Below are 26,547 nucleotides of genomic sequence, written 5' to 3'. Positions count from 1 at the left end.
TGTGCCCCAAGGAATGAGCACATATTCTAAAATGTGGGAAACTTTTGCAAATGAGAAGTAAGTCTTTTTTTAAATGTTGAATAAGAAATAGTTTCTGCATCATGTATGTATTTAATTTACTGCATTGTATTGGTGAAGGAGAAAAATATTTACAGAAAAATTAGAAGCAAAAAGGTTCAAGGTAGGTGAATACTTTCTGAAGGCACTGTTCTGTACTTACAAACTGGTTTGGCTAAAAGTTTGTCCTTACCATTGATCATTTTGAACTTGACCAATTAAAAAAAAAAATCCTTGGGTCATAACAATATTATGGGCTTGATGTTTGTTTCAAAATTGAGTTTTTACCAATTAGTATGGATTTAAATTTACTCAATTGTTTTGCTAGCATTGGGTTATCCAGGTGCTGTTGGTACTGTTTTGTGAAGCAAAGGATTAAATTACTTAAAAGGGTTTATTGCTGCAACTCAAATCTGTTACCAAAAAATAACCCTCTAAAATGAAGCCCAACCCACATTTGAGAAAAACAAGTTTCACAAAATCAAAAATTCTTAATTAAGAAATGAATATGGTTAATAAGGATATAACCAGGAGAGAAGGGAGAAGGCCATGGAAAAATCTTTTTGGAAACAGCCACTTATTCAGTCGTGTCCTTTGCCATAGTTCAGATGTCGAAGTGAACATTTTCATCTCTGTTTGTTTTTTATCTGCAGAAAAAAGAACCCAATGTTACTCCTTAATGGAATATCAGTTTCAGCTAGATTATTTTTTGCCATCAGTCGATTTCTCTCTCTCTCTCTCTCTCTCTCTGTCTGTCTCTCTCAGAATTGTCAAAATCTCTGTGTAGTATAGAAATTCAGATGAACCTTCCAATTTAGTACTTTTCCCTCCTCTCGTGCCTTACTGTCTCACTTAGATGTCTCCATCTTCTGGTCATAGGTGGTAGTACGATTTTCCTCATCACACAGCCATTCATTTTACAAATACGGAGGTTACATGAAGCGAAAGCTACCATTTCTCAACCGAGGAATAGGACTCATTCAGTTACTTAGTTCTTGAGCACAGGCAAGGCTAAGCATGAATAATTTAATCAATATAAACCTGGAGTCTTACCTGGGTAGTGTATCAGTGTTCGGTTCCCTGCCAAAATAAATGGGGACACTTCGGTTACTGTTTGTGTGTGTGTGTGTGTGAGTGAGTGTGTGTTTGTGTGTAAGAGCTGGAAAGCAGAGTGTGAGAGGTAGGAGTGTTTTTGTGGAAACGGACGCACTCACTCCTGTGCCATGATGAGGGGGATTTGGGAGCTGTCTGAGCCGAAGGGCCTCTGCAGGGGGGGCATCCTCTCCCCAGTGCGGGCGTTGAACATGGGCAGAGTGGACAGAGGTGGGGGAACCGCGCGCCCCCCCGCCATGCTCCGGAGCTCGCCAGCGTTGCTGTGGATGGTGCGCTGATGGTAAAGCTGAATTCTGCAAGTGAGAGAGGGGATATGCATGCGCAAGTATGAATACAGTAGCCATATTCCCATGTAAATGTACTACGCTACCTTAACTGTTTCAGTTTAACATCCCTTTCCAGGGCTGGTGGGTTTAGTAAGAGCTGGAACAGGCCACAGTCTAGTGCGGCGGCCTTTCAGGATGGGGGGTTGAGGAATCTAGATTTGGTAGCTTCCTTCAATCGCTAACTGAGGTACATCTGAAATAACAGGCTTCATGGTCCCCAGTCATAACAGAAACTGAAATAAAAAAATCTTCTGAGCAAATCTCAAATCTGAGCCACTCAGATGCTTTTTCCAAAAAAACATCCTGTCTCCAGTTTTTTATTATTATTTTTTTTTACCTGCCTCCAAGCAAAGTCTTCAGAACTCAATGGAAATAGTTATGTGCATATGTGTACTGTATTTTCTGTGTATTGTATTTTCATTAAAATCAAATAAACTCAATGAATCAATCAATGAATGAATCGGTCAAAAACGAGGCATGACAGAGGGAGTGAAAAGAATGGTCGTCTTACTCCGGAGTCTTCGCATCTCGTTTCTCCCTGGGGGGGGAAAAAGACGGTACAGACAACAGTAAGAACTGGAGTTCAGGTTCGTCTTCTCTTCACACAATAAAGATTGCAGTCGGGTTAGATTGTACCGGATCAGTTCTGGGAGCGGGGAATACCCAGTCAATTTTCCAACAAATTACTGGAATTTTCATAATGTGACTAGGTTAGACGCCTGTATGAATACAATTGGCAGCCATATGATTGCATGCAATGCAGCTACCAACCTGAAGGAATTTCAAACCAAACAGTAACAGATGTGAACGGCCTACTAAATGTATGAGAGGTACTTTATCTTTATTTTTTACTACCAGGAGTAAGAATTCCAGGTTCGCTAGCTGTGCTGTACGTGCAGCCTCCGATTGCATCATTACGGCAGAACGCCACATGCTTCGAACGCACATTGGGTAAAGTGTAGCGCCACATCTTTTCATTCTGGGTCAAATGGTTGCTTAGTGGGCGTTTTTTAAGGAGAGACACAGAGGGGTGATAACCCCGCAGACCCCCAGTGGCGCACGCAGCAGGACTGAGCGGGGAACCTTACACGCCCTCTCGCCGGCAGCACATGACGTAGGTGAGGATGAGGCACAGGATCACAGCCAGCGCCAAGGGCACCATCACCGTCACCAGGTAGTCCGCCAAGAACTCGCGGCTCGGAGGGGACTCGGGAGGGTCGTAGAACTCGCCCGCGTCCATGACCCCTGACCCGGGGATCGGAGCCGGAGTGGGGAGGACGGGCGCGGACAGGTCAATCTGGAGTCAAAAGACGCGGGAGAGATGAAGGTCTCTCTGAGGAAGACCGAGGCGTGCTCTTGCCCTTCTCCATTCCACAGAGGGCCCTTGTCATTTTTTCCTGTGCTCAGTTCAGTTAAAGCCTTATCAACAGAGCAGTGATAAATGACCTAACTTACTGAGCAAAACGTAGACACACGTAGCTGAGGTCTTACAATTAGGATGAGGCCTTTAAGGTCTACGATGACAAACATCGTATGTGATTAGAATGCTCTCGACTTAACATTCTAATACTGATGTAACAATCACTACTGCTGATTGAAAGCAATGGAGTTCTAGAACACTGACATAGAAATAAATAAAAGAAACATTCCAAAAAGCCTTCTCTTCAAAGGGATAATGGCGCCGAGTGAGCAGCTTTCTGTATGTGTAGGTGAAACGAGGTTCCTGGTTCCTGCCCGCGCCTTGTTCTGCACAGGAATTTCAGGTCTCCTGCTCTAGGTCTCCATTGTTATTATTTTCATAATTCAGTCCATGCTCGGAATGTTAGAAACTGTGTTAGGGTTTGAAATGAAATTGCGATGAACTTTCTGAGACGGGAGGCTTTGCTTAAGCCTGTAACAGCGAGCAGCGAGTGGCAGGAGCGAAACCACGGGGTGCGGGTCTCACCAGCTCGGACTTGCACCAGTTGACGCAGTTGTCGAAATACTTGCACGTGGAGCAGTCCCCCGAGCTATTGCCTGTCGCTTCGCACTCCAGCCTGTGTCCCGGGCTCTGGATCCTCAGCAAACACTTGGAGAAGTACTGGTCTGAGCCCAATTTCACATACACCCTGAAAACACACGCTTTCTTTACATTTCAGCCAAGCCAGAAACCAGCTCCATTTCTTTATGCAGTTTAATTCTGGCTTGCATCTGTAATTTAATACCCAGCGAGTGTTAAATGACAGTGTACAGCTAAAGTACACTTCACAGCAACATAGTATATTGAGTCAATATCTGACTACTGAACAGTCACAAAACATTGCTAAAACTTTTTTTGTAAGCAATTTGAAACTTGAAAGGATTATGCTTTCAAAAGAAATATAATGCAAGTGATGTGCTTACGATTTTTCGGGGGGGGGGTTTCAATTTAGTGGCTTTTTTCAGAAAATACAAATGACAAATTTAAAATGGCATTACTTGTTGGCTTGGAAACTGAAGCTTGATGATGGTGTGTGGGGAGCGCAGGCCATCATAAGTACTAAACTATGATGTCCTGTTTGTGACTGTCAGGGTATGTCACAGCCTGTTGTGGGTTCAGGAGTGGGTGAGACAGCAGACAGTGCAAATCTGGGTAATAACTGAGTAGCCATGGGACAGTGGGGCTGCTATGGAAACCCTTGCAAAGCCGCATATATATGTTGTTGTGTACTCAACTGCACACCTTGTTACTGCATGCACAGACATTTAGCTTATTGTAGGCATGCAGTAACAAGGTGTGCAGTTGAGTACACAACAACATATATATGCAGCATTACAAGGGTTTTGCCCGCTTTATTGCCCACCCAGTGACAACATTTTGTGCCAAGATTGGTCCTCTATTTCCCTCTAATGGCAGTTCATATTACTGCAACCTGAAACTTAAAAAAAAATTCAATTACTGAATGTAACACGATCCCCTCTTGTAGTAGAAGACCATTGCACAGGTAACGCAGAAATTCCCGAGCATTCCAGGCATTCTGTTCAGGCGGAGCCTGTTATTCCTCAGCTGGGAACATTGTAAATCAAAAATGTGAAGCACTTGCCTCTAACCAAGTGGATTGTATTCTATTTTTCTCATGTAATCGGCAAAAGGATTATGAAAATACAGATTGCCAAGATGAAACAAAACTGTTTCGTCCCAATGTAGAATATTTCATTCCGTAAGTAATTCTTACTAAATTCTCCAATACAGACTAAAGGTTTAATTCTTAGGTTAATACACGAGACTGTGTTCATGTTGCATTGTTGTTGTCTAGCTTTTGTTTTCTTCAGGTCATGGAAATGATTCATTCATTCTTAGAAATGATAATATTGTCAGTCAATTGACCTAAAAAGGGTTAATCAACCATGCTTTTAATTTTGTCACTATCTGTCAGTAATTTATGTAAAATTGTCAATTGGAACCAGAGACTGTAAAAAATATTGGAACATTGGCTTCCTTTGCTTTTGTGCCACTCTGGCACCCCCATGTGGACATAAACCACACAAGCAGTAGCTTACCAGTTGACAGTGGTAGAGATGTGTTTTACTTAAGTATTTACTTTTTGTAAGTGTTGTATGTGCACTGATTATTTGTATTAGGGTAGCACCTCTTATTAACTGATTTAGCACAAACTACTTTAGTTATGAATCTATAAATAATCCATATAACTGAATATTCATTATGTTCATCACAACCTATTTTTTCTTTTTAAAGACAGTAATAAAAATAAAATAAATGCATTCTGTTTCTTTCTCCCCGGTGTTTGTTTAATTCTTACCCCTCATGGTGTCCCTTTAATGGGAGGGGAACACGTCCACCCCTGTCCAGTGCAGAAGTGATATTGACAAATTCCAGATTGTCAGCTCCCCACATCTTCTGGACATCCGCCTTTATGTCTTCCTGGACATCAGTGGGCAGCACCTCCTCTATATCTTTAAGCGGGATGAAGAATTCAGCTTGATAGGGCAATCTTTTCCCTGCAAAGGTGAAGGGGAAATCAAATGTCATTGGTGTTGAATATTTTTTTACTGGTCTCAACTTTCAACATTATCCAAATCTCGCATTGTAAAATAACCTTCTGGTTACCTGGTGACTTAACTGTTATTACCAGTCTTTCCTTGAAGGTGTCATAGGTCTGTTTGTTAACAACAATGATCTGTCAAGGAAGAAAAACAAACGAATGAAAGAGCACTCTAATGGATCCCCCACTGAGATCTATTGTACGATATCTGAAACATTGTCTTCTTTAATGCAGACTAGAAAACTGAGAGCGAGGGATGAGGCTTCAAACAGATCCAGTATTGTTTAATTCCATAATGATGCACAGTGATTATTTCATCGTTATCATCTTCATCATTTCACATAACCTTGTGTGTTTTATTGTTCATGATCTTATCACGTCTGCATCGGGGTAGGCTTCAGAGACGGTACCTCGATGGTGTTCCTGCCCACGTTCTCCTCCAGTGGGGTGCCGTAGAGGAAGCCATTTTCAGACGTGTTCCTCTGGGTGAAACGGAGCCAGGCCGGCAGGTCTGGGAACCACTCCTTGCTGCACTTGAAGGCCATTGGATGAACGGTAATTGGACCTGGTTTCCCCACATGAAATACATCCAATGAGCTCTTTCCAGTCCAGCAAAGCGAAATTTCAAAAATCCATACCAATCTGACATAGGCTTATTTATTACCATAACTTAATAAACATATGAGTTCAACATATTTATTCGATATATCTTCAGTTGACCTTTTTTGCCAATTTCCTGCGATGCACTAATGAGGTAAAAACTTTTGAGTTGTTGTATTTTGTGCATTATACCATTACATTTCCTGGGTTTGATCATTGTAAAGTTACGTTGGCAGTTCTGGTATCATTTGTAAATCCCCCCATCCTTACTCATAGATGTATACGTACAGTATATAAACCTATAACTGTTTCCCCTTCTCTGGGCCAACTTTGAAACTAGTGTTAACCATATTCTGGCTCCTGTTCCCTCTTTATAAAACTACTATAGACATAATAGCGATCCAATTATGTCACAAAATCTTCCTGAAATTTCCATGCAAATATTTAGTAGTCTTTCGTCAGTTCCATGTCAGAATCCAGCTGTCTTCCACAGAAGCTCTGTGGTAGCATGCTGGTCTTACCATAGTGTGTGAGGTAGGGTATGAAGTCAGTCTGGAAGATTCTGAAATTGCTCTGGAACACCTCTCTTTTCAGCTCAAACACAAACATCTGACCCACCAGGGTGGGGCGCATGATGTCTGCAGTCACCACCAGGCAACTGACCACACAAACTGTGCAGGAGAGGAATGCGTGAGTCATGGCTCTTCATTCTGTCCACATGCAACACAGAAGCTAATATCCACGGGAAAGAATGGAGTGCGGAGTGCTCAGTTTTATTTTTTTTGCTGCAGTTGCAGCTGATATTTCAGAACAAATTTGTCCTGTTTGAGGAATAGGCTATAACTGAATTTTGACCACATACACAACTATATACACCTGACATTCTTTTTCACAAAGATCCAAGCCAACACAATGTCAAAAGCATTCTTTCATTATTTGTTAAAAATTTGGGGAGAACATTGTTCATAAGCTGTGTGATTGTTGAGCCAAGTATGATTTGGGGTCTATTTAAGTGTGTTCAACTAACTCATCTAAAAACAGACTGGTCCCAGGATCTGTTTCTCTTACTAAACTGCAGCTGAATTTAGCAGTCACACATACCTACTGTGCATGTATGTGTGTACAGAGGCTAACTGTTCTATGTACTAAATAACCAGATCACTCATGGGAAGACGTTTTGTGCCTTTATCTTCGCTTTTACATCAGTTAGTTAATTCGTAGCTCTAATGGGCAAAGGCATAATCAGTGACAAAATTCACTTTGCAAGAGATCTCAAAATCCTTGCCCATCTCCTGTACGCGTTACATTATACATCAGAAACGTATTTGTTAAGGAAAAGAAAGAAAATGTCAATCTTGCCATATAAGTGTAATGGATACATTAGTGTCAATCCTCTATTGAAAGTAATATAAAAAATGACTTGCCTGTGAGAAAGAAGCTGAAACTCCCTGTGTCTGCCATGTTGTTTCTCTATCGCTGTGACTGACAGGAGCAAGAGGATAAGGGGGGTGGGAACTCCAAGCCAGAGGTTGTTCAGGACTAATTTAGACCCTCAAATTCCATAACTTCCTAAAGGGATGTGTGTGTGTGTGTGTGTGTGTGTGTGCGTGTGTGTATGTGTGTGTGGGTGTGTGTGTGTGTGTGTGTGTGTGTATGTGCGTGTGTGTATGTGTGTGTGGGTGTGTGTGTGTGTGTGTGTGTGTGGGTGTGTATGTGCACGTATGACTGTCTGCATGTGGGTGTGTATGCATTGTCCCCAAAATGCTCCATAAATGGTCAATAAAAAAGATCTTTCACTCAAAGACCTTTGGAAGATTTTTATTAATGACATAGCTTGATCTCCTTCACACAAGAAAATGGGAAATTACTGAAGAAGTGAAAAATCGAGGGGACGATTCTGGTTGTAATTCATAATTCCTTTCAAAAACATCACAAGATATGAAGACAAAATATAGAGGGAACCATTATTATTTATATGTCAATTGGTCAAATATAAGTTTCAAATAAATTTAAAAAACTCATGTTTTATCATGCAGTTCAAAAGGCACCACTGATTATTTTATCACAGCCCTCTCCTATGCACCTTTGATGTGTCAATACAATTATTATTGAACACTCCATGTTATTGTTCTTTGCAAGCCCAAACCAGACTGTGTCCAATATACATAAACGTATAATATAGGTCAATGCCCTGTGTTTTGTGCCCCATAATAACATACTAGGACATGGCTTATTTTAACTGTTATTTATTTTATTATGCATCAGATAGCAGGTGGCTCAGACAGGACAAAACTGACCCCCCCCCCCCCCCCCCCCCCCCCCAACCACACACACACACACACACATGCACACACAGCCTTATAGGGAAGAGGATAATCTTCTGGCAAAGTAATCCTTTGAGTGCATAAAGTGGAAAGGGTGTCAGTAGTATGTGGTATGGAATTCCCTTAACATGAAAATATCCTCAGAAGAGCCAAGTCAACTGAAGTAGATCAATGTCAGGGAAATATTCATAAAATTAACCCTGTATTCAAAAGCACTGAACATCTGTCACCCTTTGTCATTATGTTGTGTAGTTCCAAGGTTCACCTACAGATGTCGCCATTGCTCACCACAATTGCAAAATTTGTGTAACGAGAAGGGTCGCAGAGTCTCGCAGCAAGAAGGTCTTGCCTCAGCACCCCCACAACCCTGAACAGGATAAGCAGGTTAGATAATGGATGGATAGTGTAATGAGTAAGGCCATCAGTTTGTCTCCCCTAGTTTTCTCACGTGGTACTTCAGTCCTCTGCCAGCTAGAGGTTGCAATAGCCTCTTTATCAAGCCCCTTCTCAACCAGTTACCCCATTTGCACCATGTCAATAATCTAAGTTGATAAAGTAATTCCCACTAATTAAACGCAGACAACGAATGACAGCAATGTTTACAAGCAACGTGTTAAATTCAGTTAGATTACTAAGTACCGTGGACATGCTGTAGTATTTTTTTCTTAATGTTTCAATTCGAAACTCAGTTGTACTGTGCCATTGGGGTGCCTATGGGGACCCCTGAAGGATAACCATTGAAATACACATTTAAATCCCTACAGGTCACATGGTGGAGACAAACTGGTGGCCCTAGTAATGAATACTAGCTGAGAAAAGAAAGTCGATCATAATACGTTTAATGGTCATTACATTTTTGTAGCATTTCCGGCGAGCCACTGTAGTCTTTCTGACACTGTAGGCTTTAAGCATACTTCGTGTTTTGGGTGGTAAAATGCAAGTCACGTATTCTTTCAAGTACATATGACAAAACCTGGTTCTGTTGCATATACTTTTCTAAATTGTTGCAATCGGAGCTACCATGTGGTCTATGCACTAGATTACACTGCAGTTTATTAGAGTTAAGACAGTCTCAGCTTTATCTTTGGGTCGTTCAACGATTTTTCCCACGGCGCGCAGGAACTGCCGCCGTGGGCTATGCATGGCAAATTGTGGTCAGTCAGTCAGTCACTCACTCACTCACTCACGGACGACCTGAGAGGGAGGTTTGGAGGGACGCATGTGCAGGTGGTGCTTCGTTTAGTAGGACGTATGCGCAGGTGCATCTTCCAAAATCACCACTGCGAACGGCACAAGATTTTTAAGCAAAGCTTTATCGCCCAATGTTACTTTAGCTAACCCTAACATGTTAGCGTTTCGCCTACTTTAGTTAACCTAGTTAGCGCGTACCACCGATAACGTTACAGAGGTGAGGACATGCCATAGCCAGCTAGCTATATAGTTAACCAAGTTTTACTCATGACACTTTGTACAGGTGCGGCATGGGTCTGGACGGTTTCGTGCTTGTTATTAGTAAAATGGAACAACTCAATAGGCTTTTGAGGCAACATTCGCTGAACAGCCGTTTTTTAATAGTAGGTTTTATCGCATATCTCTTGTTCAAAACCCAGTAAAAGGACACCAGTGATTTGCTTTCAGGCTAATAATTGGCCCAATGCTATACTTGTATTACTGTTGATTTGTCTTACATGGAGACGAACCAATGAGATTTATAATACTAGGCTATAAGATCCTATGAACAAACTTGATTCAGCAAAGACACAGTGGCAAAAGGCCAGTTGGAGAGAGCGGGGCACGTTTGACCGCGGGGCACATTGAAACACGGGCTTTTTAGGAGATACGCTGCAGCAACACAGACGTATTTTTGTGAACACATCTCTCTACGTGACTTAGACCGATCCTGAAGACGGTGGGATTATTTGAAACTATCAAGACTATTTATTCACGATCATCTATTTTTACCCCATGAAAGTATTTTTTGTATTGTTTTTTTACTTCTACTTTTTGTGTATGTCACAAAATCCAAACATATATCATTTTAATCACTATTGTAGTGGCTACAAGATATATTAGTTTTCGTGTTTCATGCTACATAGCACTGATTGACGGCTAGCCAAATTGCGGTCTCCAGTAGGCGGGGCACGTTAGAACGCTGTGTATCACGATCATTTTGGATAACGCTGCTCAGTTAAATATTCACCTTTGAACCGGGTCGCCGGTTTTACTTCCTTCGTTGTTATATACATTAGAAATACATAAAAGTCTATAAATAATACATGCAGGTGGGGAAAAAACATGTTTGTATCACAGAACATGTAGTTCTATGAAGATAATGTTTTTTGCATACGTTTTTAAGGTAATATACAAAACTGTTCCAACGTGCCCCACTACGTGTTCATGGTGCCCCATGGGTGGGGCACGTTGGAACATTTTCACATCCGCCACTTTCGGCAAAACTGTAAGAAACTGGTAAGTGCTGGAAATCTAGTTTTGGTGTTTATTTGTAGCTAACAGACACATCTATACATGTATAGCAAAAATAGTACAACCCATATCATTGCTAAATAAATAAGCTTAATTTAAAAAGTGTCCCAGCGTGCCCCGCTCTCCCCTAGGCCTATATGTAATATTTCAGTATGGGTTAATGATAGCTGTGATGCCATATGTTCGTGGTGGAGGCTGCGAGAAAGAGGAGGGGGAGCGCGAAGAGCGATAGGCGGAGAGAGAGAGAGAGAGAGAAGGCAGGCGGCACTACCGAGTGCTCGTGCGGAATCAAAGAGCGAAAACAGCGTGGACACAATGAAACAACCAACGGACGGACCCTGAATTAGCAGCCCTTTCAATACTGGAGCCAAGGTACTGTCGTTGGACGTTTTGAGCTGACCCATCAGCTTTCAAATGCACGGGCTATTTAATACCCCCGTCTGTTTTGATTCTTGATGATCTACTGATATCTTGAAGAGCCAAATAGGCTATAGGAAGCAACGTAGCAAAACCAAGGCATCATTAGACAAGACGGTTTAGGCCCTTATCTTCCACAGGGTCCTAATGCCTTTTGACAGAATCTGTTAGGTCGAACACCGAACACTTAAATTGCGTCAGTAGCTACTATAAGTCAGCTGTATGTTTACTATGATCAGAGAGGTATGCTATGTGGTTGAAATGGAAATTTACAGGAGTGCTGCTCAGTTTATTCATTTGTCTTACCCAGAGGGGGTTGTGTGTAGCCTAACGTGTGTCGCAAGACGTATTTCTCTTTAACAAAGCCACCAATTGAAAAACAATGCATAGGCTTATCAAAACTAATGTTTAAATAAAAATTAACTATTGGGCATGATGGTGTATTAAGCCATGTGGAAACTGCTCTGTACGTCTCATAAAACTGATCATTGTTGTCTTATATGCCTACAGTGAGACAAATATGCCTACCATTTGCACTTTAATTAGGCTCTATGCTGTAGCATAAGAAAACAGTTTGTGTGAGATGACACTACTTTTCAATGAAATTGCAAAGGGATAAACCGCGATCTACAGAACCTTTGTGTATGCTTATTGCGCTGCATGTATTGTCTACGGTGCTGACTCAAGCTATTTTATTATCTGTACGCACTTATACAAAAACAGAAGTGACATTTTAATGAAAGGAAATTCGGGGAATCCCTTTTAGAAACAAAAAACGGCGTAGTTCCAATGGCAGTTGAATTCCATTTCCTAACACCAACTTAGCCACTATATACATAGGTATTCATTAACACTAAGACTGATACAATATCACATCCAAACATAACATTTATATTTGCGTCTGAAAATGCGTGACGGCAAGAAAGCTAGGGGAGTTTTGGAGGTAAACGACAACGACACATCAAAAATGAAGTAAACCGTGGCTTAATTGTAATAATATCACGCGAAATGATTCGTGTTGATAGAACAAGTTACGCCCATTTTTCTCCGAGATACCATAATACTTAATACTAACTATAAACTACAATCGAGATATGAAAAATATGAAAGACGAAGACAGCGGAAACTGGAAACCAGCTCACGCTAAGACCCAGGGGCGGTCTTCCTCTTTGCAGCAGGGTTTGCTGTTGCGGGAGGACCAGAACTCTGCAATAAAGCATTTGAAAAAATTCAAGAGATCAAAATGATGTAATAAAAGAGGGATTAAGAACAAGCAATCCGTCGCGAGTGGAAAATCCGGGGATCACTGGTGCTCTAAATTGTTATTCGCTTAGCAGGTTGCGGTGAATTCTTTCATTATTTTATTTTATTTTTTTGCAGTCGCGGTCATTTTCCACATAGTACGTATACCTTACTGTCTGTTGCGTTCACTGTAGCAGATGACCAAGCATCCGTTTTTCCCCTGTATTACGCTATTAAAATTTTCCGCTTGTATTTACATGCAAAGGCCAGAGCATTCCGTACTTCTATTTTTCTGTTACTAATTTTCTGTTCCTGTTTGTTTCTTTTCTGTGCTGACTGCTGGATCTGACTTACTGTCGCTGCCACTGGGGGAAGAAGGGGAGCTATGCCGTTACTGCTCTTCTGCGGCGACGCTTGATTAACCATGATGAAGACCGAGTCGCCGTCCACTGCGAGCGCTAACAGCAGCTCCAACTCCAGCTCCACACTGAGGAGCCCGTCTCCGCATCGGAATGCCTACGAGGCGGGGATTCAGGCACTCAAACAGGCGACGGACGCCCTAAACAGTGCTGCTAATGGGGATAGCCAGGATGCCAAGGCAAAAGCCGCTGCTCGTGGGCGCAGATATGGCTCCAATGTGCACCGCATTAAGAACATGTTCATGCAGATGGGCACCTCTGTGCCAGGTGAGGGCGAGGACCCAGCAAAGCCCAACGACCGGTCGGTCCGCCTGTCCCTCCCCAGGGCCAGCAGCCTTAATGAGAACGTGGACCACAGCGCTCTGCTCAAGCTGGGCTCAAGTGTTTCAGAGCGGGCCAGCCGCTTTGATCCCAAGGGAGATGGTGGCCAGTCACGGGGGTCCTCGGGCATCTCCAAGCTTCAGGAGACCCGCAAAATCTTCGAGCAGCGGCACATGCAGGAGAAGCAGGCGGCCACCAACCGCATCCTGCTGAAGAAGGAGCGGGCTTCCGGCTTCCAGGATGGCCGACTGGACTACCTGGTGCCCTTCAACGGCAGCACGGAGTCTCTGGACAGCCTGGACGCGGGTGCCACCGAGGCCGTCTCGCCCACCGTCCGCCAGCTGAGCGCCGAGTTCGAAAAGGGCGACCTCCGCAACAACCTGCACCGACCCTCCTCTGTCTCCCCGCTGTCCTCTCGGGGGGTCAGCCCTCCACCTGGGAAGGTGGGCGTCCTCAACTCCAAAATCATCTCCAAGAGGGCGCGCACTTTCCCGCAGGGAAACCAGGAGGACGGCGGGCATGAAATGGACCAAGAGGATTCACCCAGGAGCCCCAAGAGCAAGGTGAACTCCCAGCCTAAGGAGGAACCTGGTTCCGACAGACTGAGAAAAGAGGGCGCCACTGGGGACCTGCACAAGGCCATGCCAGAGTTGGGGGGCAGCAGGGAAAAGGAGGGCATAGACTCCAGTGCCAGGGATCAAATCGAAAAGGAGTGTAAACCGGTGGGGCAGGAAGACTCTGGTGGCCTGGAGGTTGGGAGCAGAGTGGTGCAGGCTGAGGTTCACGCCTCGCTAGAGAACGGGGAAGCAGCTGCAGAGAAGGAGGCCGGTGAAGCAGGCCTGTCGGCCCCCGAGGGCCCTTGCACCGCAAAGGGCAAGGAGGAAGGAGAGGGGGATGAGCTAGATGAGTCCCCACAGGGAGGGGAGGACAGAGGAGAGGAGTCCCGTAAGGAGGATTACTCTGAAGGCGACCTGGTGGATATCAGTGCGTACAGCGGCATTGGGGAGGACTCCGGAGGGAGCCAGCTCGATGACGAGGAGGAAGAGGAGGAAGCCTACGAGCCGGAGTCCACCTGCTCTGAGGTCCCGGGATTGCCTGCTGAGGAGGATCCGCCGCCCAGCCGCAAGATTGGCTTCAGCATCGAGCCAATCAAGGTGAGTCCTGACACAGGCATCGGGCAAGGAAGAGTTTAAATATACATACATATTTTTGAATGCACAGCACGTATATATAGAGCACTGACTAGCAACTGACTGCCCGTACTCCTTCTTTTACTCAAGCTTATTTGAACTGATAAAGAAGTTGATGATTTTCACAGAGAGCAGTTCTCTTATTGTAAGTGTAAGTATTACTGTATGTGTGTAGCTATCTGGATATTTCAAGCTGTTAATGACTCTAATGGGACATCACTGGTGGTGGCGTTGAAAAGGAACGACCGTTGGTGATGTGGTATTTAACTTGTGACCTGAGAACCACGACTGATTTTAAGACACATCAGGTGTAATTTGTGGTGTAAATTGTGCTCCTTTCATGGACACCCATTAATTGAAAACCAGCTTCCTCTGCCATTGGCTAGCTCATTGTACACTTAGAGGGTTTTGTAATATCTGTCAGAGCTTATTAAATCAACTTTTTTTCTGTTTTCTGTCAGCTTTGGCACAATGTGTCAGACACAGGAGGATCTCATAGACCATGCTCTTTCCTGGCTGACTTGTCAGCCCTGTTTTTTAATAAAAACCGCTTCACGACACATGCCAGGTTGGAATATGTAGGGGACTGTTTTGCCTTTAGGTTCATATGGGACCATTTGAAGATATTTCCTGGGTGTTTAAAGTGTGTCCTTGTCCTCAGTGAAGAGTGAAAAACTCTGTCCTGATGCTTTAGGATGCAGGTTAGGACACACAAGCACTGATAAACCTGAAGTAGATTGAACTGTGGCATTGAAGCGGTGTCACCAGAAATACAAATGTATGAGTTCTGCAACAGGAAATTTAATGTAAGCACACGTAAGTTCATGACTGGTGCTTCTGCCCACATGAGCACCCACTTGTAATTGTTCTGTGGGCGAAGCTGAGTGGAACAGCAACTTGTGAGCATGCTATTGTACTGCTGCTATATTTTTATTTTTAGCAACAGTTATCAAATGGGCAATAGAGAGACACAATTATCTGTGTACGTGTGTCTGTGTGTGCATGCGTGAGTGTGTGTGTGTGCGTTTGAGTGTGTGCACACATGTGTTTGTACACATTGTATATACACATGACATATCATTTGTTGTTGCCCACTGATCCTCAAGGCTCCAACAATGCTCTCTATGGTTCACCTCATTGTCCCCTCTGGGTGTGAAGAGAACCTCCACAACCTATTGGGTGAGAGGTCAGAGGTCATATCGGCCTTCTGAATTTCTTTAATTGTGCTCTTTATACGCATGCTTGAGCTGCAGGCACATTTCCTTCTGAGCATTACCCACCATCGCCTTGATTCCCTCAGAAAATGGCTTAACTATAAATGAGCACCTTGCACTCATCAAGGAATTGGCTTGTTTGATGCACCAGTGTTCTTGCTTAACAAAATGTGTTTCCCAGATGCAGTAAGGAGATGCTGTTCATTTCTCTTGTTTCTTTCGCTCCTGCTAAACGAATAGTTTTATCTCGGAGTCAGAATGAACTGGATTCACTGGGATTTACAGCAGGTTCTTTGCTGTGACAAATATGGAAACATGTAGGATATCAAATTTGTTTATTGAATTGGTTGTGCTTGTGCGGTGGTCGCTTCCCCCGTTTTTAGACAACAAATGCAGGAAAACGCCATGGAAACACAATGGTCCTTACGGCACCCCTTCTCCTTCTCTGGCGGCCTCGAAGAACATCTTGAAAATAGCTTGGTACCGCGTACAGCACGGAGTAATCCACACTAACATGGAGGTCTGCACTGTGCCCGAGCGCACGTGATATAAAGCTTTGTATTCAAACTGAACACAGAATGGGGATTACAGAGACAGCCCACTCTATTGTCCTTTCCAGCCCCGAGTGTCTGGGGAATGCATTAAGTGTGTTTAAATGAAGTCAGATAATTGATTTTCATTTCTGTGGCTGGGTACGCAGCGGGCTCTTCTGTTAGACCGGACGCGTGGGGACGGCGCGCGCCAGAGCCGACTCTGTCGAGGCGCGGGGTGGTGTGAATAAGAGCGTGGTGTTGACCGTCACGGAGGCAGCGCCTTGGCGTCGGTGCCCAGTTCGTGTGGGTGGCGATGCTGCTATCAGACTGTTGAAAAAAAACAGCCTCGTTAGCCTCTGTGCTTAAGTAGGTGTTCCTGAAAAAGGATTAATTTATGTGCGTAGAACATTTTCCAGGGGGTGCATTTTGGGTGCCTATTTTTCCTAGTTTGCATCCATTTTGTGTTGACAAACACAACTTTGAATCCATGAATGTGCCTCAGTGTTTCGGTACTCTGATCTGTTTGCCATTGTTTTACTCCTGCCTGCCGGTTGCGGGCTATTGATAACAATGTGCTCCACTGTTAACGATTCCAAACTCGAACAAGGGCTTGGGATTTGAATTTTAAAACCTGCTCTCGGCATAAGAATTGCTACGAATGAATGCCAGCTGCAGAGACGTTAAATTTGTTTAAATGTTTATTAAAGACGAGCACGGTGAGTATCACAGGATTCATCCGCCGCGCAAGTGAGTGAAGTGGCAAAAAAAGGCTTTCGTAAAATCGGCATTTACAGCATCCCTTCCTGGTGAAGCATTTGTAGGGTCACCAAATTCGTTGAACTGCTCATCTGGAGTTTTCCCACATCACTTTTCCTGCAGATTGATGCAGACTTTGGGTTTTATTGATGTTTTATGCTCTCTTGTCTGGAATCTGCTCGTCCTATGCATTGATATAATGGTTCAGAGCCCTGCACTGTAGATTTGGGTATTGTCGGGTGCCTCGTCATACAAAATTTATCCCATTATGGGGGTCATGACACAATACATGTCTCAACATACACATGGGGATGTAAATTTTGAAAAAGTTTTTAAAACTGAATCGTATGTCATTCAGAGAAAACACATCTTCGAACAGAAGAGTTGTATTTTGTGAACAGTAAAAGTGACAGGGAAACAATGCGGAATTCTCCCACACAAAGAAAAACTATTCACTTTCAAATTATGAATTCTTTGTTTAAGTTATTGCGCTTAAACTTCGCTTTAAAACTCAGTACTGTAGTAATACAAATGCACGTTTCATTCAAATAAATTTTTTTAAAAACTGTAAACATATCAATACTTTGATCACTGTATCGATACGTGGATTGTTAAGAGACAAGTTAAAACATATGTGATCGCTATGATCAGTCCTACTTCATTGATGGTATAATATAATAAAACATGGTTACGTTTAACCATGTGTGTTGTTTTTCGCAGTTGAATTATAAAGCAGTCTTTCAATGTCAGTGATGTTTTCTTCTGTTTGACCTGGTAAAATCCTTAATCTATTTCATATCATCTGTTCTTTTATATGACTGCATAGAGTATTGAGCGCTACATAGCCTGGGGCTAGATGAGTTGTCTTTGTGATTCGTTACGCCTGCCTGTCTGTTGTTTCGAAAGTAAAGTGATCAACAAATTGTAGGAAATGGCATTTGGCCTCAATCGGGAGAGAGAATTGAAATCATCTTCATGAATCCCCGGTGTTAACAAACGGCATAATCTATTAGCAGTGCCATTGCTGTGCATTGCATCCAACCCATTTTATCTCCTTCTGTCACAGCTCTTTGTCCACGGGTCCCGGACAGAGCAATTTGTCCAGCGGGTTTATCCGAGTAGTGTAAAGTCACGCCGATCGCTGCTCTCCTCTCACTCTAACACGTCTGTAGCCCCTTTCGTTTTCATTTTCTTTTTCACTGAAGAACAGAAACCAGGCTAAGGTCAGGCTTGAGCCCGGTTTCTACTGTCTTCTGTGTCATCCCGATCGGGGTCGGCTCAGCCCACTTGCGATACTGGCTCTGGCCTACTTACAAGTAAGCTGTGGGTGGAGCCGGCAAGCTGTGAGGCTATTGTTTGGGAGCGTGGCTGGCATCGCTAATATCGGCAAACAACAACAACGACTACTCTGTTTTTTTTTTATTTACTTACATGCATTTTGTTTTAAGGAAAAAACCTCAGCCAAGGACTGAAGGCAGTCATAGCCATCTGGGCAGTCAACAGCATTTTGCGAGGCATTGTTGTCCAGTCCTGTTAGTACGTAATGTTTCAGGAAAGCAATGGAGCTGTATAGAATAGGAACCTCTACGACATCACAGGTTGTGATTGGCTCACCTCATGCCAGGCTGACTCCAGCTCAGTGTAAAATGGCTGCAAGTGACCTGCTGGCCATGGAGGGCAGTGCCGATGTGTATTTGTTGATGTGACCCCCGTTATTAAGAGCTTCCTCCTCCCAAACAGACTTGGGGACTTCTGGTCCTCTTATCCCATCAAAGGGAGGAAGTGGCCCATGGAGAACCAGTAGGGGGTTTCTTCAGTCGGCTAAGGCCAGCGTGTACCCCCCCAGTCCCCTACTTTGAGAGAGCGAGTGAAAACTCTGCGGCAGCAGCGTCACAGACATCTGGAGTGGGCTTGCACAACAGTGTTCACGCAGAGAAGAGGACTTCTGTCACAGGGAAGGGCGATGGCCTTCTTCGCTCGTGACAACATTGACCTTCTGCCTCCTCCTTTCTTTTTTCAGGGAACTGCAGGATCGGGCTGTCTTTTCTATGTTCTCTGTGCAGTGTTTGGGCAAGATTGGACTCGCATTTTGAGTGTGTGTGTTTTTTTGTGTTGTTAAAGTTCTTTGTCCCATGGCGGTTGTCTCCCAAGAGGCTATTTCAGGCCTTAAGGGCTATGAACCAGTGTACTTTATAGATTCTCCATTTTGATTTTCAGGGTTGAGGCACAGGATAATGAGATAATGAGCTTTACATTTTAACTCAATCCTCCTCCTAAACAGACTTGGGGCCTTGTTTCCAAATATATTAAGTAAATAGAATAAATAAAAGGCAGAGTTGCACAAATTAGCATTGGAAGATAACCAGTTGTGGACACCAGAATTCGAGTATTTCCTGTGTATTGAAATTACCCATCATGCATTATGCTTGTCCCTGCAAAGATATGCTTCGTGACAAGCAGAGAACTATGAAGACTTTTTTTAACAATGCATCACTGATATTTTTCAGTGAGGGACTTGAAGGCATTGATTGAGATCTTTATCTTAAAGGGCCTTGCCTTTGCTCTGCATCTCTGAGCAGCTCACCAATGAGGAGCCATTGCGTGGCTGACAGACAAACCACATTCTGACTCGCTCAGCCCACAGCAGCTCATTTGTGAAATGAGCACCCTCAAATGAACAGGAAGTGACTTTCTGCTTTCTGCGACCACCATAACTCTTAAGCCTAATTTGTATTTTTGGCAAGTGTCGTGCGGCGAAGTGTGAACAAGGCTTTAGACTCTTGTGCCTTGTGCTGGTGCAGATAAACCTCACCTGTTCTTCTGTGCTGGCCAGTTAATGGATTCATTTAACTACTGCGGCAACAGAAACGCTGGTGTTGCCCTGGCAGCTAGAAAATCTGCGGTAGCAAATGTCTAAAGGAATGTAGAATCATCGAGCTTTGGAATCAAGGTGAAAGCGTGGCCGAAACACTGTTAATTTGATTTCTTTCCACTTTTATGAGCTGTGAACCTTTTCTGTAAAATTGATTCCAGGAAGCGCCAGTGTCTCCAGGGGAATATTGGTTTGTGTTTTATCACGTTAATTTCAGATTAGTGAAATAATGGGACGTATCCTGAGTCTGGGGGATATTAGATCAGCACAGAGCTGTACAGCAGTAATGCCACAGGCATTTTTACTTCCTTCCTCCATGAGAGGCTGAAATGAGATGTGGGTCTCTCTAGTTCTTGAGCACTGCAGTCCTGTAGGTTTCCCTCTTACCTTTCGGTAAAACACCTGAAATAGCATCCTAACCAGATTACAATCCATGCCTTCACTCGAAGAACATTAACCGAAAGAAACTTGTCAGCAGCTGGACTTCTTGACCTCTAGCGATAAAGCTTTTTTTTTTTTTTTTACTGCTCTTCACTGTTGAAGGAGCTACCCTGCAGTGAGTGAGCGATGGGTACATTTCCTAGCGCTACTTCACCCATTATCTGAACAAATGGGACAGCGGTCTAAAAACCACAACACCTGCTGGCCGCAACACCAGATCTTTAATGGAAGAACCCCAAATGTACCATTTGCAAGGCTGTCTGTGCAAGGAGATGCCCAGACAATCACTGTGAAGCCCTGACTATGCCTTATGCACATCTGACATTAATTTGCAGGATGCCTGGGAACTCATATAGGTGAGAAGATGAGAATGATCCCCCTGATCAATGCCCACTGGCAAGTTGCTGGCCTTTGTAGTAAGCTGTACACTGACTTACGTAGAACAGAGGCATTCTTGCTGTAAAAATACATAATATATATATTATACTTAATAATAAACAATACACATTTTCACACGTACATGCTCCTTTGGGGTTGTGTGTTTGCTGGCTGTCCCTTTCTTTCTATCACTGGTCAGTTGGGGTTTAGTTTTTCATGGAGAGAAAGTGCTGTTTATGTTTTTGGTGTGGTCTCAGAGTATACCAACATTTGCTTTGGCAGATGGTAAACCTTGAGCCAAAATGGCAGAGGGATTATCACAATAGGCCTCGTCAGGCTGTGAGGTGTGCGTAAGTGGTGGTCGAGGTGAGTTTCTTCCTCTTCGCTGTAATGAGCTTTGTGATCCTGAAAAGCATGATATAAATACTGTCCTTTATTTAGCATTTCCTGCGAAGTTTGATAGTGAGTTTCATTTTCTGCCTCACAGATTTAGACTCCACTCTCATCTACTAAAAAATAATATTATTTAACATGTCTCTGTTAAATCAAGGTTAGAGTGCTGGCTTTTTACATGAAGTAGGTCGCCACCCAGACCCAAAACAACTGTGATATTTTACCTCTGATTTACTGGAAAACCCTTTCATGTGGCACACAGAAAGATCAATCAGAGAGTACTCATGGCTAGTGCCAGTATTTAGTACGTATTTTCTGAGCTTCAGAAATAGATCTGCCCCACACCAGTTTGCAATTCAAAAGCGGTATTGCTCACAGCCTGTCAGGGCAAAATTAATGTTTTGGACAACTGATTGGAATACAAATATGGGAGTATATTCTCCTTGGCCACAATGGATGAAAAGCACACCAGTCTTGGTGACCTTAGTGCTTTGTTTAGTGCCCGATAAATTCCTCCTTAAAAATAAAAAAATGAACATTTATGTCACATTATTCACATTCAAGAAACTTTGTTTAAATTATTGTTTTTCAGATCTCACCTCTTATAATCTGCTATTTGTATCAGTTTTAACATACACCATTTCAGAATCCAATTTTTATCTGAGCAACAAAATGAAAATAGTTCTGGAACAAGGGTTTATGTTCTCTCAGCACTTTACAGAGAGACCTTTTGCGATATTGTGCCAATCAACCTTTACTGGAGAAAAATAATGTATTTCGCATTAAGACAGGTCAGTCAGGAGTTGTAAAGTTGGTTGTAAAGGAGTAAATGGGAATGCTGAATTTTTGCCTTTTTCTCACTCAAAAAGTACTATATATCGCACTTCCCATAATAAAAAACCTCCGTCTGCATTTTGTTATATTTGTGAATTTGGCGCTCTTTCTCTTCTGGCGCTCTTTCTCTGTACGCTCTTGTGAAGGGGTTTCGTGAAATGCCTTACCAAATGCGCATTCCACCGGGGCACCCTCAGTGCCCAGATCTAGGCTTCGCTCATTCCGAATGAGGGCGAGGGACCGAACTTGCTCAGACTGCACACAGAGGACTCTTTATGTCTGACGCGACAGTGATGCGTTACAAGCCGCAGCGTAGAGTACACACCGCCCGCCGCCAACGTCAAGTGACTAAATCGACTGAACGTCGAAGCCTTTTTCGGCTCGAGCGTTAGCTGGATTCGGCCGTTTTGAATAATGAGACTTTTACGCTTGTGCGCATGCAGGGGGGGACCCCCCTGGGCCAGAGGGCTGAAGATGGATGGGCGTCCCTTTATGCCAGGCTCACGGGGACTGCCCTTCCCCTGCGCCACCTGTCCTCCCCCACCCCCGGGACGCACCTTCCCACCTTTTTATTGATCTCGGAACAGTTAGTTTGCCAAAACATCTCCTGACCATCTGCTCTGGTATTATGAAGGCATGCAGAGGCACAGTTTGTCTGCAAGCCTCAGCATCCAGTCATAGACATTTGAATAGTTTGCTGCCAAAGTAGTTATTTTCTGTTTTGTAAAAAAGTGATGCTTGGAAGAATTTAAAAATTTATCTCCCCCCTATCCCATTCTCCATCTCTCCTTCTCTCTTTCTCTCCCAGTGTACTGGCACCTTTCACCTTTTGATAAAAAAACAGGAACATTGATTGATTCACACGGAGTGGTTGACCCATTTCAGGCTTCCTCCTGCATTTATGAGCCTAAATAAGTGATACTCTGTGTCGGACTCGCATTACAAGCCTACTGCCTTTTTTCCAGCTTGAGCCACGTGTAGCTGAACGCTCTGTAAGAACGCGGCAGTTCTGGCTCTCATCTGAAATGTGAGGGGAGCTGACTCTGTAAATGATTGTTGAGGATTAACAAAGAGTGTGTCGGGGGTGGGGGGGGGGGTGTAATTCCTGGAGCTTCTCAGCGTTGTGTGTGTCTGTAATGTCTGTCTCTGTTGCGGTGTGTCCCTGTGTGTGTCCGTGTGGGGTGGGGTGGGGGTGAATGAACGGGCACAGTAAGATGTCAGTGTTGCGGAAAGAATCCTTACCGGGGTAACTTCAGAAAGACTCGACTGAAGAAAGAGAAGAGCTTGGTAGACACAGAGCTTTTGAGCAGTTTAGTGCATTTAATTAACTTGACGAGAACAGGATGGTTTTGATGTCTTCCTCCGAGAATCGCATTGACGACTGACATAACTCCTCGAGGCTGTTCGCCCTACACTGTGGCCAGTGGCGTAAGTGCCCTATATGGAACCATTGTGCCGCTGTTGACTGTGATTGCACTCAACGCTGCATTGGCACACTGTGAACGCTCCCTTTACGGGGTTTTTTCTGGCTCAAAATAGGGCTTCGGTGGTGACTTTGCATGACAGCGACCGCGGACGGTCCAGCTTTACTGCAACCATCAACTCAACACGTGGTCTCCCTAAATTTAGCTACATTTAGCTGGTAAAGTTCTGATATTCAAAGAGACCACCTCAATGCACTGAGATGTAGGCTATTTTTAAAAATTTCAATGCGTGACAAAAATAAAAAATTGGAACAGTTGAAATATTTGTTGAAGGGTTACATTTTGTAAGTGCCAGAATTGGGGGGCAAATAGGTACTAACGGATTAACACGTTGTAAGGGGTCATTCTACAGGAATAGTGGTACTCTGTTTGGAATTTGGTATTCTTGGTTCAGTCTGCCCATATAGGCAAAACAGAGTAGGTTAATGATAATACACTTAATTACATAATGGTATATCGCAAAAATTTGGGTATTTGCATTGAATTGCCAAAACCTGAACCATTTCACTTTCATTCCATTGTAAAAAGAGTCCATAATAGCATAAACATACTTGCATAATCGCATATTTTGGATATTTTCATGGAAATGCTGTAAAAATGCGTCAGTGAAACTGGAAGCAGATATGTGTTTGGTGGACGTTTTGAGTGGTTGGTGTGTTCCACTGTAGAGAAATTAGGCTGGGATTGGCCAGGGTTTAAATCAGACGCCCACACCTAGTGTCCGTTGATGCTAGGCTCCATGGTGGCGATGTTCTCTCACAGCTGTGTAAGGCAGTGTTAAAGGCAAAGGCAGTTCTTCCTGTGTATTCTTCTAACGCTTTTCACTTACTATCTTTTTTCCCCCAGTTTCTCTGTAATGAACACAGGCTACATTCCGTATGACATTAACTTACTGATTTTATTGTCCTCATTACTGATAGTCAGCATTTTTTGCTTACAGTTGTCAACTGTACGCAAGGTTTTAGAGTGTTATGCCATTTCTTTCAATGTCACATTTTTAGGAAAGCTTACCAAGAAAAAAAAAAATGTTTTAATGAAATCCCCACTAAAATGTATTTATTTATTTAAAATATTAGCGCCTAACTGGAAGAGTTTTCATATGCGGCTTTGGCATGCAGTCCAATGAGCACCCGATCAACTGGCAGGGGTTGCTAGAGAGCGATGGAATGCCGACCCAAAATGGGCTGAACCCTCTTTGGTCAATGTTTTTCTCTATTATTCACATGTGCCTATTGCTTTATAACTAACTATATAATTTTCTTGAAAGTGAATCCTCGATTGCCCTTGAAGCCAAGACCATAAGTCTCTACTGCCAGTATAGTGGATGTGTAGTGTCTGCTTTCCCTAAAGGTAAGTGCTTAGCGTGTGTAAAGTGCTATGCACCATTAGCCGTTGAGTAATTGCTGTAAAAAAGAGAAATGAAGCAGAAAGGGCAACATAGTCTTTTTTTTCCTCCAGCTGGATCTAGAATTCAGAAATGGGAGTGAAAGAAAAAGAAGAAATTACTGGCAGACCGGTATGGGAACTGTAAATAATAAACAAAATTATGTGAAGCTTGGAGAAATTGGCAAATCTGCTGCATAGCTTTAAAAAGTTGCTGTACATAAGTCTACTTTTCTGAAGAGCTGTGTATTACCGACCTTATCCTTTCCAGTTTTACTGGTATGCCTCTCACTCTTTGTGAATGGGGGGAGGGACAGCAAATATACAGGCAAATGAAGTAATTTGAATAGTTACCAGATAAGCGAATGTTACATGAGGTGCATGAGGTGTTTGTTGAGCTTGATCTAGCCTCTAGCCATCTAACCTATATCTGTCTCTGAATGTAGCAATAATGGGGTAAGGATCAGTTGTTTTGAGCATGTATGTGATCCTGTATCACACACAGCTAAAGAAAATGTGATCTGAGATGTGCTTATTACCACACATAGGATATGGTGTGGCAGGGGCTTGGTGACACCTTTTTTTCAGGCATTTCTTTATCGAGAGATGTAGCACTTGAAGCTGAATCAGACATGTTTATACAGATAGATGAAGAATAAACATGCTTGGCACAGACCTGCCAAAACATGCATGGATAGGATAGGAGCCGATGGACGTTCAGAGGTTTAAAGGTTTTTATCTGCAAAGCACCAAAGTGATTTCTCAGTTGAGTCCAGAGCGTCAGAGAGCTTTTCAATGCAGGGTTCACTGTGTGGGAAGTTCTGCAAGGAAAAAAGGTGAGACTAGAGAGGAAGAAAAACATGAGTTTGGTCATATGGGCCCATCATTATTTGTGCACGTATCTACCCAGAAAGAAAATTCATTTCAACTAGCTGTCAAATTGTAATGCATGAAGTTTGGCACATCCGTGCCTCAGTGTATCTTTGTCATTTTAAAAAAATCCTAGCAAATTCCAGGGGGTTTTATTTTTCTAAAAAGTAAGTTGTATTTTTACCTAAATATTTTATTTAAATGTTTCAAAAGATTTTGGGTATAAAACTGGTATGGACTGATGTAACCTCTACAATTAAGCATTATGTTTAAATAAGCCATAATACATGTAGTTTACTTTCACGCCCAAATGAAATCATTCAAATTGAAGGCAGTTCAAAAGCTTGCGCTGTGAAGAGTCTGATAGACCCCCAGTCCACGCAGTGCAGTGTGACGGCCTTCATATCTCAACTCTTTATCCTCTATTCTCTATCCTTCATCTCAATTTTTTTTCATTTCTGTTTTCATTTTCCATCTGGCTCAATTTGGTCAGTCCCCATGCCCACAAGTGTACGGCTTTAACTAAAAGTACTGTTGTTCGTGTTTTATCGCCAGCTTTCTACAGTTGCTTTACACAGCGCTGATGGGGCTGTGATTGTTTTGGGCAAGAACCTGAATGATCAGAATAAGAGGAGTTAATTGGTAGCTGAAAACATATGGCTTGTAAAAGTCCCTTGAGATGCACGACCTGAATTAAGGTTTCCTTACACAAAATGCACGTCGGAGCAATGTTGATTTCTCGTTATGTTGTATTCTTGCTTAGATAGGCTATCTGTCTGCTCGCAGGTCCTATGGGAGATGACTGCTGCAGTACATATTGCTGAGGCTATGAGAAGGCTAGGCCAGGCTAGCAGGAAATGGAGAGTAGTCAGGT

General features: G+C 43.2%; 2 protein-coding genes across 9 annotated transcripts in view; one reads left to right on the top strand and one right to left on the bottom strand.

Annotated features, from left to right (window-relative positions):
• Nucleotides 1-1,106: 1,106 nt before the first annotated feature.
• On the bottom strand, nucleotides 1,107-7,597 carry sgca (sarcoglycan, alpha). The gene is made up of 10 exons (XM_035403220.1): nucleotides 7,543-7,597; nucleotides 6,640-6,789; nucleotides 5,929-6,083; nucleotides 5,584-5,653; nucleotides 5,276-5,474; nucleotides 3,442-3,604; nucleotides 2,585-2,793; nucleotides 2,008-2,034; nucleotides 1,272-1,463; nucleotides 1,107-1,137 (listed from the first exon to the last, which is right to left on the bottom strand). The coding sequence occupies exons 1-10, from the start codon at nucleotides 7,577-7,579 to the stop codon at nucleotides 1,107-1,109; spliced, it is 1,233 nt and encodes a 410-aa protein (XP_035259111.1). The 5' UTR covers nucleotides 7,580-7,597.
• Nucleotides 7,598-11,140: 3,543 nt separating this feature from the next.
• Nucleotides 11,141-26,547, top strand: part of LOC118221020 (neurabin-2-like) — a 45,234-nt gene continuing 29,827 nt past the window's right edge. For 3 of the 8 annotated variants that reach the window (XM_035405590.1, XM_035405589.1, XM_035405583.1), the window contains exons 1-2: nucleotides 11,141-11,298; nucleotides 12,961-14,479. In XM_035405590.1, the coding sequence (XP_035261481.1) occupies nucleotides 13,010-14,479 (1,470 nt within the window). In that variant the 5' untranslated portion in view covers nucleotides 11,141-11,298; nucleotides 12,961-13,009. Of the gene's footprint in view, nucleotides 11,299-12,525; nucleotides 12,744-12,960; nucleotides 14,480-26,547 lie in introns of those variants that run through there. The other 5 variants (XM_035405584.1, XM_035405587.1, XM_035405588.1 and 2 more) reach the window with 5 other exon arrangements.

This window comes from Anguilla anguilla, chromosome 2 (genome assembly GCF_013347855.1).
Source record: "Anguilla anguilla isolate fAngAng1 chromosome 2, fAngAng1.pri, whole genome shotgun sequence".
NCBI lineage: Eukaryota > Metazoa > Chordata > Actinopteri > Anguilliformes > Anguillidae > Anguilla > Anguilla anguilla.
The sequence above is the reverse complement of the archived record's forward strand: the minus strand, read 5'-3'. Positions and strand labels throughout refer to the sequence as shown.

Bases quoted from the DNA above. Each gene is read 5' to 3' on its own strand.
- sgca (XM_035403220.1), bottom strand. From the start codon at position 7,579: ATGGCAGACACAGGGAGTTTCAGCTTCTTTCTCACAG. The intron at 6,084-6,639 runs GTAAGACCAGCA...TGGGGAAACCAG, and splicing joins ACCCTACCTCACACACTATG to GTCCAATTACCGTTCATCCA. The intron at 3,605-5,275 runs GTAAGAATTAAA...GTGTGTTTTCAG, and splicing joins TTAAAGGGACACCATGAGGG to GGTGTATGTGAAATTGGGCT.